Source organism: Barbus barbus (assembly GCF_936440315.1).
Source record: "Barbus barbus genome assembly, chromosome: 6".
NCBI classification, from domain to species: Eukaryota; Metazoa; Chordata; class Actinopteri; order Cypriniformes; family Cyprinidae; genus Barbus; species Barbus barbus.
In genome coordinates this window covers 1,338,414-1,351,108 of record NC_136734.1, presented here as the reverse complement: position 1 = coordinate 1,351,108, position 12,695 = coordinate 1,338,414, and the positions used below count along the sequence as shown (strand labels likewise).

At 32.8% G+C, this 12,695-nt stretch overlaps 2 protein-coding genes across 2 annotated transcripts in view; both read right to left on the bottom strand.

Moving 5' to 3' along the window:
- Nucleotides 1-12,695, bottom strand: part of LOC306871772 (guanine nucleotide-binding protein G(I)/G(S)/G(O) subunit gamma-10-like) — a 480,959-nt gene that overhangs the window by 297,777 nt on the left and 170,487 nt on the right. The gene's annotated exons all lie outside the window — the stretch shown is intronic.
- LOC306871771 (myosin regulatory light chain 2, ventricular/cardiac muscle isoform-like) lies at nt 3,863-9,772 on the bottom strand. The gene is made up of 7 exons (XM_079419916.1): nt 9,725-9,772; nt 8,589-8,681; nt 7,301-7,376; nt 6,093-6,197; nt 5,826-5,904; nt 4,252-4,300; nt 3,863-4,175 (listed from the first exon to the last, which is right to left on the bottom strand). Exons 1-7 carry the CDS (start codon nt 9,725-9,727, stop codon nt 4,071-4,073), a joined length of 510 nt encoding a protein of 169 aa, XP_079276042.1. The 5' UTR covers nt 9,728-9,772; the 3' UTR covers nt 3,863-4,070.

Sequence of the window (12,695 nt, the reverse complement as noted above, 5' to 3'; positions counted from 1 at the left end):
TCAGAGCACTGGCAGTAGAAACAGAACTGTGGTGTCCTCTAGTGTTTGTTGTCAGTGACTTTTTTTCAATTCAATCCTTTTTTATACATAAATGTGAATTTGACAAGAATTCACTGAATTGCAATTCAAAGAAATTCAACACAATCCCAAAACAAAAAATAAAAATAACAACCTGATAGGTAGAATATCTTTCATACAGCACTGTGAAATTTCACCACATTATTTTTAGATCATAATTTAATTGTGTAAATTCTAGGCAGTTTGCTTCTATGGATTATAATCTAGTGGGTAAAATAGAGCATTCTGGGAAATTAAGTTTGTTAAATAGTGCAATATATAAATCAAATACACATTTATACATGTGTCAGACATCAATTAATAATATAAAATAGTGTTTCTGTAAATAGTTCATATGCTATGTGGACGCCAACCAGGGTTATTATTGTTAACTAAAACTAAAACCATGTTACTTAAAATAAAATAAACATTGCATGAAAATCAAACAAATGTTAACTGAAATAAAATAAACAATTACACTTATTTAATCAGTTTAACTTGAAGTGCTAAAATAACTCAAACTGAAATAAAAAATAATAAAAACTATATAGAGATATTTAAAAACAACAAATGCAACAAATTTACTAAAACTTTAAATGAAAACAAAATATAGAATAAAAAGGAATTCAAAATATAAAGAAAAACTAGCGTTGACTATAAATGATACTAAAATAACAGATGAGAACATGATTATGGGCAATTCATATTGAAGATGCAAAGTATTATTTAATACTAAACAGGTCTTAAATTATTATTATTTCTTAAATTATGACACTTAAATGCTGGATGAAATGACAGTAAAAAGGTTTATGCACATTTTGCAAATATACCATGTTTCATCAGTAAAACTCCACAAACACAGCAGTGTGATGAAATCGTCAGTCGGCCGTCGTTTCTTCAGCTCTTTCTCTTTCATACAGGTGTCCTGGAGCTTCAGAAGCTTTAAAACAGGCTGAGAAACAGGAGCTCCTGACCCATAATCCAGCCTGTTACCAACAATACCAGCCCATCCAGACCCTGGATTAACACTACAACTGACACACGATGACTAGAAGAGGAGCACTTAAGACACAGGAATTCTGAGTTACATGTGTGTGTGTTTAATACAACAGCAAACACTACTAACACAACTCCCTCATCTTTGGCAGTCATGACCTGAGATGATCAACATCCCGTCATACATAGTATGGCAAGCTGTTTTAACATTCAGTCCTAAAAACATACTGGTATTCATGCTTCTAGTACTTTTTTTTTTAGCTACTAGTATTTATGACATGAAGTACTAGTACATTCCTTAACTACTACTCTTTAGCTACCAATGCTTATTCTTTAGGCACTAGTAACTTGTTAAAGATGCTGGTACTTATTCATTACATACTAGTTCTTATTTATTACAAACTAGTAGTTAAAATAGTGATAATAGTGATAATAGACACTAATAGTGACTAGTGTGTTTTTAAATATTACTAGGAAGGATTCATAAGATACTAGTAGGCCTACTTATTTATGAAATACTATAACTTTTTGTTAGATACTAGTACCTATTTAATAAATACTAGGAGTTATTCAAATGTGGTCACCCTAGGGCGGTCTGCAAGTAGCATGAAAATAGATACTAGTAGGCTTTAAGGATTAAATGTTAAGCAGCTTGCCATAGTCAGACATCAGACACCCGGAGGTTTCTGTGAAAGCACAGCGCTGCTCATTGTCTCGGGCCGCTGCATTAAGACTGTATTAGATTACAGGCTGCACACAGAAATAACAGCACAGGCTTTGACTTTATCCCAGCAGAAAATAAAAGTACTGCCACCTGTTCTGAGAGTCACTGAGGGATAGAAAACACCCGCACAAACACAGCCAAACTTCAGTGACTAGAATGATATTCACTGATATTACACAAGAAATTAATTTGTTATTAACAACCTCTAAAACTACGGCTCTTCCTTGTTTCTAAATTTCTAAATTAGCTAAAATGTTTAAGTTTGGCTGTGTTTTCATATTAACATACTCTAAAGTCCCCATATTTGTATGCGGTTTTGCGCCGCCATTCTCTGTAGGTCCCGCCTTCTCGCAGGCCACGATTGGTTGATTATGTCCAATGCCTGCAAGCTATTGGTCGAACTACTTTTCAATCATTACCTTAAGCAAGCATGGAAACAACTGGAAAACAAAACCAAGACATTTTAGGCTATTTAGAAATCCTGGACCGGATATATATCCTGGAAAAAGCATTTGTATGCATGGTCACCAAAAAGTAAATTTAAAAATTGATCTGTTAAAAATGAATTCCTTTTAGTATAATTTGTACAAATATTCACCTTCAGCTCGTGCTTCATGTGTTTTTAGCTATGAAATCTTCACAAAATTTTATAAAGTAAACATAAGAATAACAATATTATGAAATTGTTAGTCATATCTCCAGATGAACACTTCCTGGACTGAAGCAGCTCAGCTTTACTTGATTCTCCATCAATCAACGTCTCAAATCTGATCATCAGGATCTTTTGAGGAGCGTTTGTTTCTTCATCTCTCAATCAGCATTGCATATGTTTGGATCATTTCAATCTCATCTTACTGAGACATATTACTGGAGATATAGAGCGATTACTGATATGTAGATCATTTTAGGTTAGTATATGCTGTACTGTTATAAAGATCTCACTGATTTACATTACAAGCATCAGAATTGCATCATATAAATATCAACATTGACGAATTACCTGACTTAATTGATATGCAATTTCATATACATTCATATACATTCACATTGTATATAATTCGGGCTGTGTAATTTTGCATATCGACAGAGATTGCTGATGAACAGTTCGGTGTGGGGAAGCTAACTGTTTCTCAACAAAGCGTAAGTGTTGATGTAATCTGTATCAGTGTACTGTTACATTTATTAGTGCATAATTTAGTGCAAACCAGTGTTATTGTTTAGAGGGGAGAAAAGTGCTCTATAGACAATCTGAGTGTTTCTGGTGTGAGTCTGAAGCATCCAAGTGAGTGTTGTTCACTTTTAGTGCATTCATGTTTCATTGGAACAAGTAATGGTATTGTTTTAACGTCATGTGTTCCAAATGTTAAGGAAAGGTTTTGTATGTCGTCCCTTTATCGTCCGCAGAAGGAAATCGAGGCAGCATATGGCAGTGTTAACGTGTACATGTGCTAGAGCGGTGATGAGCTGTAAGTTTGAATCATCAAATTTCATTCAAGTCCTATGAGTACTCCCTTTACTAATGTACTAATGTAAGGTTGACTGAGGGTTAAATTGTGCAATAGTGTTTGTAATGTATTAAGGATACCCAAAAATGCAACTTCTAATTTCCTTTCCATGTACTTTTCATGTAATTTGAGTAGCCTTGTTTGGTTTGACAGCTTTGATTTGTTGACAGCTGTTACACCTGTGTCTATTTATTTTCCAGCATGAAAGGTTTCGAGCTTCAAGTGGTCTGAACTCGGCTGAACTAGCACGGACACCGGGAAGAAGGATTTGAAACTTCGTTTGACATCTATTCATCCGAAAGATAATTAGAGAACGGTCTATTATGAACTGTTTTGGGAAATATGGATGTGAATAGCAGGTTTTAATCCTTCATATCGGTATACAAATATAACATCTGCAACAAATTGCATAATTTTGCGCAGTTTGAGTTTTTGAATAAAAGAGCTGTTTTTTTCCTCCATATTCTCACTGTATCAGACTATATTAGCCTTAAAAGCCTGATGATAGTCAAAAAACACATATGGTGTCAATTTAATTTTCAAATCATTTCCTTGTGTTTCTCTTCATTTGCACTCAAATCAGTATTTCATATATGTTTATTTACCAATTACATTATTTTTTTGTAAGTAAAGTCCGACAGGTTTCATGCCAAAGGTACAAACATCAACACATCATCATACGTTAAAAAATCAGAACATTCTTGTTTCAATAACTACATCCGTTTCATAAACAAGTGGGCGGGTACAAACACACAGAGAGCACTGTGATTGGCTGAGGAGCGAGTGAACTATTCTTGGTCCTTCTCCTCTCCGTGAGTGATGATGTGGACCAGATTGCGGTAGTCCAGGTTTCCTGCAGCGTCTGGAGGGAATGCGCTGAACATCTGCTCCATCTGAAACAACACGCAGTCAGTGGTCCTGATACTGTATCCACGGCAACCATCAAGCATCATAGTACATGTGCCTCACCTCCTCAGCAGAAAACCGATCGGCCTGCGTGGTCAACATCTCAGTAATACTGGAGAGATGCATCAAGAACAATGCATTTAAAAACAATGCTTAATGCATTTAAAAAAAAATTAAATAAAAAAAAAAAATATATATATATATATATATATACACAAAATTTGTATTATAATATATAATGTTATTGCATTTTTACATATTTTAAATTTTCAAACTACACAAACACCAAATCAAAAATTATGATATTATAAAAATTATAAGTCTTAATTGAATATTACTGTATGAATTTATAGGAACAAAAGTACAGTATTAACTCCATCGGACTGAAACCTACATATTTCCCACGAAACAATGTCAAAATAAATATACTCTGAAAAATGTTCAAACAAAATAAGTGCATTTTACTTATTTTCAGTCTTCCAATGTTCATTTAGTTTAAACTGAAGTACTGCAATGACCTAACTAACACACAAAATGACAGATATTAGTATAAAAATATAAATCAAATTACTATAAATATAAGTATAATTAATAAATATGACAACAAAAATACTAAGACTTTAAATATTAACAGAAAATATCTATAAATGATACTAAAATAAAACATAAGAACATGAATATGGGTGTCACACACTGGATGGAGAGGCATACGAGGATGAGCAAGGTAAGAGCTTCTTTATTAATCAAACTGAAGGCAACCTCAACAGGTAAGTGCAATAACTCAGATTTCAATGAAGCTCAATAAACTGGGGAACCAATCATCCTTATATTTCCCTTTAGTAGAATCAACTGGAGGAAGACATCCAGAGAGCCACAGGAATCCAGCAGGTAAGTGATAAGACAGACGACACGCTTGTAACCTCAAGACCAGACAATGAGGATATGGGTCGAGTGAAGTTTTATAGGGAGCTTGATTAGTGGCAACAGGTGAGGAGGATTCCCTGATGGCGGTCAGGTGTGAGTGATTATAGATGGAGTGCAGGTGAGTGGCAGGAGGGATGCTGGGAATTGTAGTGCAGTTCGACTGGTGACTGTGACAATGGGTCATTTATGCAAAGTATCACTTAAAACTAAATACAATACATTTATTTTACTTTATTTTTACTTTACTTTCAGATAAAAAAGTGATACATTTTTCATACTGCATTGCTTCGTCAATAGACGAACTTATTCATGTTTAGCAACAAAATTCAGTTCCTAAAGTTTGTGAGGTATAGGGAAAATGCTAAACATATTTTACAAACATTTTTGACACTAATATAAATTCATAGATAATTTTTACACCTAATGGTGCTCCATACATATCCGAGTCAAAAATGAAAAAGTAAAAATCAAAAATGAAAAATGTAAAAGATCTGAAAAAAATAATGGTGTGTATTTTGAGGGTCTTAAAGCATTTTTATTTTATTTTTTAATATTTATGTATTTCTTCCGGGTCAAAACTGACCCAAATGCATTTATTTCTTATACACATATTCATGTATATTTATATGCACGTTATTCAAAAGACAAAACAATAATGGCTGAGTGTTTGTGTTTCTGAGCTAAAACAGGTCTGATAACACTGAACATCTTACTATTCCTTCTTCAGGATTCCCTTCCCCTCGGGATCGAACACTTTGAAGGCGTTAAGGATGGTTTCCTCTGGATCGGCTCCTGCATTCAAACAAACCTCCATCAAACTCTCCGAGTCACAATAAAAGGCCTGAACAAAACATCTCCATCTCCAGTTTGAAAAGTTCTATACAGGCAGCAGCTTCATATCTCACCATTGATTTTTAATGCAGTAAACTTGCTTTTCAATGTTCAAGATCATGCTAAAGTCTCATCTCTTGAAAACCTGCCTTTGAGTTTCTCTCCGAACATGGTGAGGAAGACGGTGAAGTTGATCGGACCCGACGCCTCCTTCAACATGTCATCAATCTCCTCCTGCTTCACATTGAGCCGGCCTGTTACAAGACAGAACAGGGGCATGATGGGAAATGAGATTCAATACATGTACGCACTAGTTGCAATCAAACCTGACCGAATCTAAGTTACTATTTCTGTTTTATGCTCTATAATTTTACTATCTATACATATCTATACATATTTTTTAAAAATCTTTAAAAAATTATATATATTATATACAGTGCCCTCCAAAAGTATTGGGCTTTTATAAGTATTTATAAGTAAAATAAGTATTCATCTTTTAATCATATTTGTAAATGTCTTGACTCCACAGCCAACAGAGCAATTTTGTCTTTACTGTTCCAATACTTTTGGAGGGCACTGTATATGCATATATGTGTATATAAAATATATAGAAATAAAAGTGGCTATATCAGAATTTTTAAATCCGAGTTTTTACCCATATAGAAATTATTAAAGTTATTTCCTGTAATTCATTTATTTATTTTTAAATTTATTTAAAAATAAATAAATGTTTAAATATATTATTAAATTTATTTTTAAAACATATTTGTAATTGTTTTATCAAATATATATTAATTAAATAAATAATTTAATTATATATTATTATTAATATAATTAAAATAAAATAAAACTGAAACTGAAAACATACTGTGTTATAATATTGTATTAATAAATCCTAGAGTTCTAAAGTATTAAAAGAGACTGAATTAATCTATCCGCCTTATTCTTCCCATCCATTTGTAAATTCTATGGGTCTGGCTTCCGGTGTCATCCGTGTCCAGCTATTTTTAGTTGTACAAAACCGCTTGTTTTGCTGCTTGATATTGCAAATGGGTGAGTCTTACCATATTATTTTAATGTATTATATTAATTATGAACACACTGGTTTGTAGTGCCAAACATTTTTCTGTTTACTGCACTTTGTTTTTCCTCTCATTATTTCCATTTCCACATTCACAGAAAACGGCTTACTTACACATTGAACAATAAGGTGGATAAACTCAAATTTTTGAAGAAAAAAAAAAACAAGATGATCACAGGACCAGTGAAGAATCTGTTAACGAACTTTGCACGTTTTACATGTTTATTTTCCTATGATCTCATTTGTCTTATGAAGGTAAAAACCTGCCAAACCAACCTAGAGCTGCAAACGTGTCCCTTAGGTCATTCTTGTCAATGAATCCGTCTCTGTTCTGGTCCATGATGATAAATGCCTGCAAATAAACCCGGAGGAACACGTCACTGCTCACAGGCTCTCTGTGGTTGTCTGAGACGTCACAGAGGCTCAGATCCTTGTTATCTGAGGAGAAGAGTTTGAGATCTCTGCTATTGTCCTCCACAGACCCTGGCAGATGGACAATGCCACACATGTGCCAGTTATCCTGACAGAATTCAGTGAATCCAGTATGATAAGGAGCACCTCTATAAATACATATATCAGTCCTCCATAGGGATCAGACGGGAATATCAGATTCCACAGGAGCTTTACAGAAACACACAACAATAGCAGCTGCGCTCTTCTGCTCAGCCCAAAACAGAAATACTGACATGATCAATGACCAAATTTAAAATGCATCTACAATCATATTCACTTTTGCATATTTAAATTTGGATAAAACATTAAATAAAAATCAAAGCTGTTTGGACTGTATGAGAAATTAAGATGTTTGGTGTCATTAAAAACCTTTTTTTGTTTCAATCTGAGGTTTGAGTCCTGTTTGAAAAGAGAGACAATAAATAAATAAATATACACAATCTATCACATATAATCTATTTAAAATTCCTTAAAATATTTTAAATGATTTGAAAAAATGACAAATATGTATTTCTTTAAAAAAAATTATATAAAATTAAATAATACTATATATATATGCAATCTACATTTTAAGAATTATTTAAAAAAATATCTAAATTACATAAAATAAAACTATATGTATGTAGTTATATTTTATATTATTTTGACTTTTAATTGATAGAATTTTGACACATCTGTCATTTTAGAGTTATATATATAAAACATGTTTTAAAAAAATATTTTTTTAAAATTTGATTATATAAAATAAAATTTTATGATATATATTGCTATTATTTATAATCTATATATATATATAAAAAAAAAAAAAAATCTAATAGGCCTATAAAATTTCTAATATGATACTATAGAAAATGTATACATGATTTTGTAAATTTGGGTCTGTTCCTCACACAAAGCATCATAAGCCCTGAAATAATGCAGAGGTCATGCAATTTCATATTATGAAACTTTTACGTGATAATTCTTGGTCTTTTTTGGAGTCTGGCAGCCACAGGTTTGGAAGCACATGATGGTGAATACATGATGACAGATTATTAATTTGGATGAACTCTTCCTGTAAGGATGCTGGTTAAGGTGAGACACAGGCAGACATGAAGGAACATGATCAGACCTCCTTGAACTCCTGGATCTGTGCTTGTTCAAACATAGAGAAGACGTTGGAGTTCGCTCCATCAGCCGCCCTCTTCTTTGCTTTTTTTGGTGCCTGAAAAACAAACATTCATGTCATCTTTAGTTAGACACGTCTCGAGCAGTTCCCTAAAGAACTAGTGTTTGCCTTCTTATTCAAACTTTAGTAAGAAAAGCTGCTTTAAAGTTTGATTCACTTCCACAAATCAGCTCAAACTCTGAATGACTCAAGTAAAAACACAGATTCAGAGACTCATTTGAAGCATCACTCAAAAGTCTTATACATTTTTAAAAAGTTTGTAAAAAAAAAAATTGCATGTCCCAGTTTGCATGTTAATATGAAAAAATTGACTTTTCACAAGTGTTTTACAAATATTTAGAATTACAAATTGCTGTTGAATTTTAAGATTAAAGTACGTGCCTAAATAAATTGAACAGAAAATGTACTGGTGATTTTCTGCCGGGACACACTGATAGAAATTTAAGGTAGAAATAAATTTCACGATTAATTTAAAAGAAATGGCAATTATCGGTAAATTAAACATGACATTTTGAAGAAGAAAGACTGAAATAGTATATATTGTTTTGTGTTGCAGTCATTTTTTATTTACAATTTTTAAATTATAATTAAATTTTACTTATATATTTGCATTTTTAATAACATTGATCGAGAAAAACAAAACAAAAGATATGTAGCTAAATATAGCTGTTTGTTAAATATTTTTATATTGGAGCATAAAATAAGAATGATTAAATATGATTATTATTTGTATTAATTAGGTGGAAAAAACTGTGGGATAATCTACCTTGATTATTTTCATTGTTCAGTTCTTATATTAAATATTTGCACCAAATGAGGTGCTAACAATTAAATGAACTCAATATTAAACTTCAAATTTACTCAAAATTCACTAGAACATTTTTGGGGAAAAAAGCAAATTAGGACTATGGATATTATGGAAAATAATATTATTTTGGAAATTACACAAAATGGTCAAATATCCTCTCAAAATGGTCCAGCCGATTAATGGCTGGCCGATATATCGGTCGATCTCTAATTAAAATCTTTGCTCAATCCAATGCACCGGTGATTCCCGAAGCATCTCTAAAGTTACTCACCATGAGCGCTGCTGGACGGAGGAGAATCTCAGGAGATCCCGAGCGCAGCCGGACAATGGGGCGCGGAGGAACTGCCTTTTGTAGATTAGCCATGCTGTTGTCTACTGGCCGATATAAATAACACATGCCCTGTTTAGGAAGTGACAGGTAGATGATGATGATCCCTCAGACACACACTGCTCAAGCTCCATTGTGATGTGGTTTAGAATGACAGGACGACTGGAAGAAGCGTTCAGCTGTTTGGTGATGCACTTCTCTTCCTCTGGAGGTTATTTCAGGGTTTCTGAATCCTATCAGAGCTCAGGAAAGTTCAAGTAGCCTGTGGATGATCATATCGTAGCATTCAAGCGATTTCTACATTTGTTGCATTTTCTGCTTTCTTTCAGAAATTCATGTTATAAACACATTGAGCATCATTTAGAATTGAATTGACAATGCCTCTTAAACTCCTAATTTCATTAACTTGCATTGTGCTGGTATTTATGGTAATTGGTCACGGAATTAACTAGGGCTATACAAGGTTTTTCAGCTCACAATTCGGACTTTGTTTCTAACAAGTCTAAGATTAATTAAATGTAGAATTCTGACTTTTTCTCCAATTCCGAGCTTACCTCTTGCAAATGTTTTTTTTTTTTAATTCCGAACATAATTGCAACATTTTATTTCACAATTCTGATTTTTTTCTAGCAGTTCTCTGAAAAAAAGAAGAGAATTGAGATACAAATTCAGAATCCTGAGGGTTTTTAGCTACGAGTTTACATATCTCAATTCTGTTTTTTGTTTCCACCAGAATAAAAAATAAAAAGGTAATTTGCGACTTTATCTCTCACAATTCTGACTTTGGTTCTTACAATTCTGAGAAAAAAGTCAGAACCGCAGGATATAAATTCAGAATTCAGTTTTTTTTTCTCTTAATTCTGGGGGGTTTTCTGCACATAAAAAAATGTCATTTGTAATTTTCTATTTCACAATCATTTTTTTCTTTCTGACTTTATTCCCAATCCTCACAGGTCACATCTAACAATTCCGACTTTTTATCTCGCAATTCTAATATATCACAATTCTGAGAAATTGTGAGGAAAAATTTAAGAATTGTGAGATAAGGAATTAACTTTTTATTATTTTTTAGGATGCGGAAAAGTAGCTAATTACAATTTTTCGAATTAAAATGGCATGAAATTCAAGTTTTTAATAACACAATTCATTTTTAGAATGAATTACCTACAAACAAGTTCTCATAGAACATGGGTCGAATTTAATAAACTTGTAGCCTATTCCTGAGCAAAACCTGACACGGTTTAGACGCAGACGCGTTGATTTTTAAGATAAAATGACCGTAAACATTTTAAAAGGGAATTAAAATGTCCATTGCAGGCAAAAAACAGAATGTAAGTAAAGGCAAAGGTTTGGTCCAGGACAGGAAAGGGGCGGGTCCGACAGCTCATGACGCGCCGCGTGCTTCCTTCATCACCGAGAAACGCCAACGCTTGGGTTCTGCACTTAGTTTCGAGGGAAACCGTCGCACATGCAGAGGGAACAGACGGCTCTCTGGCTCGGTATTTAATGATATTTAGCTCCATTCAACACCGCCAGCGACCCTCCACACACACACACACACACTGATCTGAAGAGGAGATGTTCTTACGCCACAATATTTATATAATAAATTAAATACAATAGACAGAAAGACATGCTTGTCTCACTGTAAATACTGCAACTGAATATTTTCTATGAAACCTTTTGAGTCTCAAATACTAAAAAATGCTATTTTCTTGAAACTACATAAAAATCCTTGTCAGACCAACAAAGTTACCCCAAACTTTGTCCCAACTAGGCAAACAGAGTTTACAGTGTTGTTTGTGCAACTATAACAATTAAAACATGTTGTTGACAGAATCATTGTTTCAAATTCAAAGAAGGAGAGATTGATTTCCTGCAATTAAACATTTAAGCATAAAACAAACCGTGAGAATTTGTTTAAATATGCACATATTAAAGTGGCTGTATTTTCATAATATGTGCTACACATAAAATATGCACATTTGAAACCAAGGTGTTAGATTGCTAACATTAATTTCTCAACTGATGAAGTCCTGGTTATATTTAATCAAAGAGAGTTTTGTTAAACAGCAGAAATAGATGCGTCTCAAAATCAGTTTTTCATAGTTTCATGCTGTTGTGGTTCAGTAATATAACGCCACCGAGCAGATGCTATGTTGTAAATGATGTTTCTTTATATTCCTGAAATCAATACTGTGTCCTGTGAGCTTCAAATCAATCATCACCATCAATACAACCAATACAGACAATCAATATGTCATCTGTGACCCTCAAACATCCTCATTAAAACAGATTCCAGATGCAGCATTTGAATTTAGCATAAACTGAGGACGACATATTGGATATGAAATATTGAAATGATATATGAATTATGTTTGGAATGGAATACTGCACACTACTCAATAATAAAGTGAAATAGTATAACATTAACAATAAACAGTAGAATGTATCATTCACCAATGCTATTGTTAATGTTTGCTGTTTCATGTTTTATATGATCATAACATGACCTCAGTGCATATATACAGCATGAATATTAATATTCCTTTGGGTTGCTGTGGCAAAACTAGTAATTTTATGCTAGTATGCTGTTCTGAATTCAGCTGTAGATTCAGAGTCACACTATTTTAGACATACAATAATTAGATTTTATTATACATTTGATGAATATTAATGGCGATAGCAGTGATATTTTAGTATCATTGAGATATAGTTTTTGTTTATGTTTTCACTTTTAATTTCAGTTAAAGTTTTAGTCATTTTATTGCACAACTAGTTGAAATAAATATTTATTTGATTTCATTTACAATTCATTTCTTTTAAGTAATAAATATGTTTTTATGGTTTTAATTTACTATACTGGCACTGGCAGTGACTACATGGAATAATGGTATTTTTATAAATTAATTAG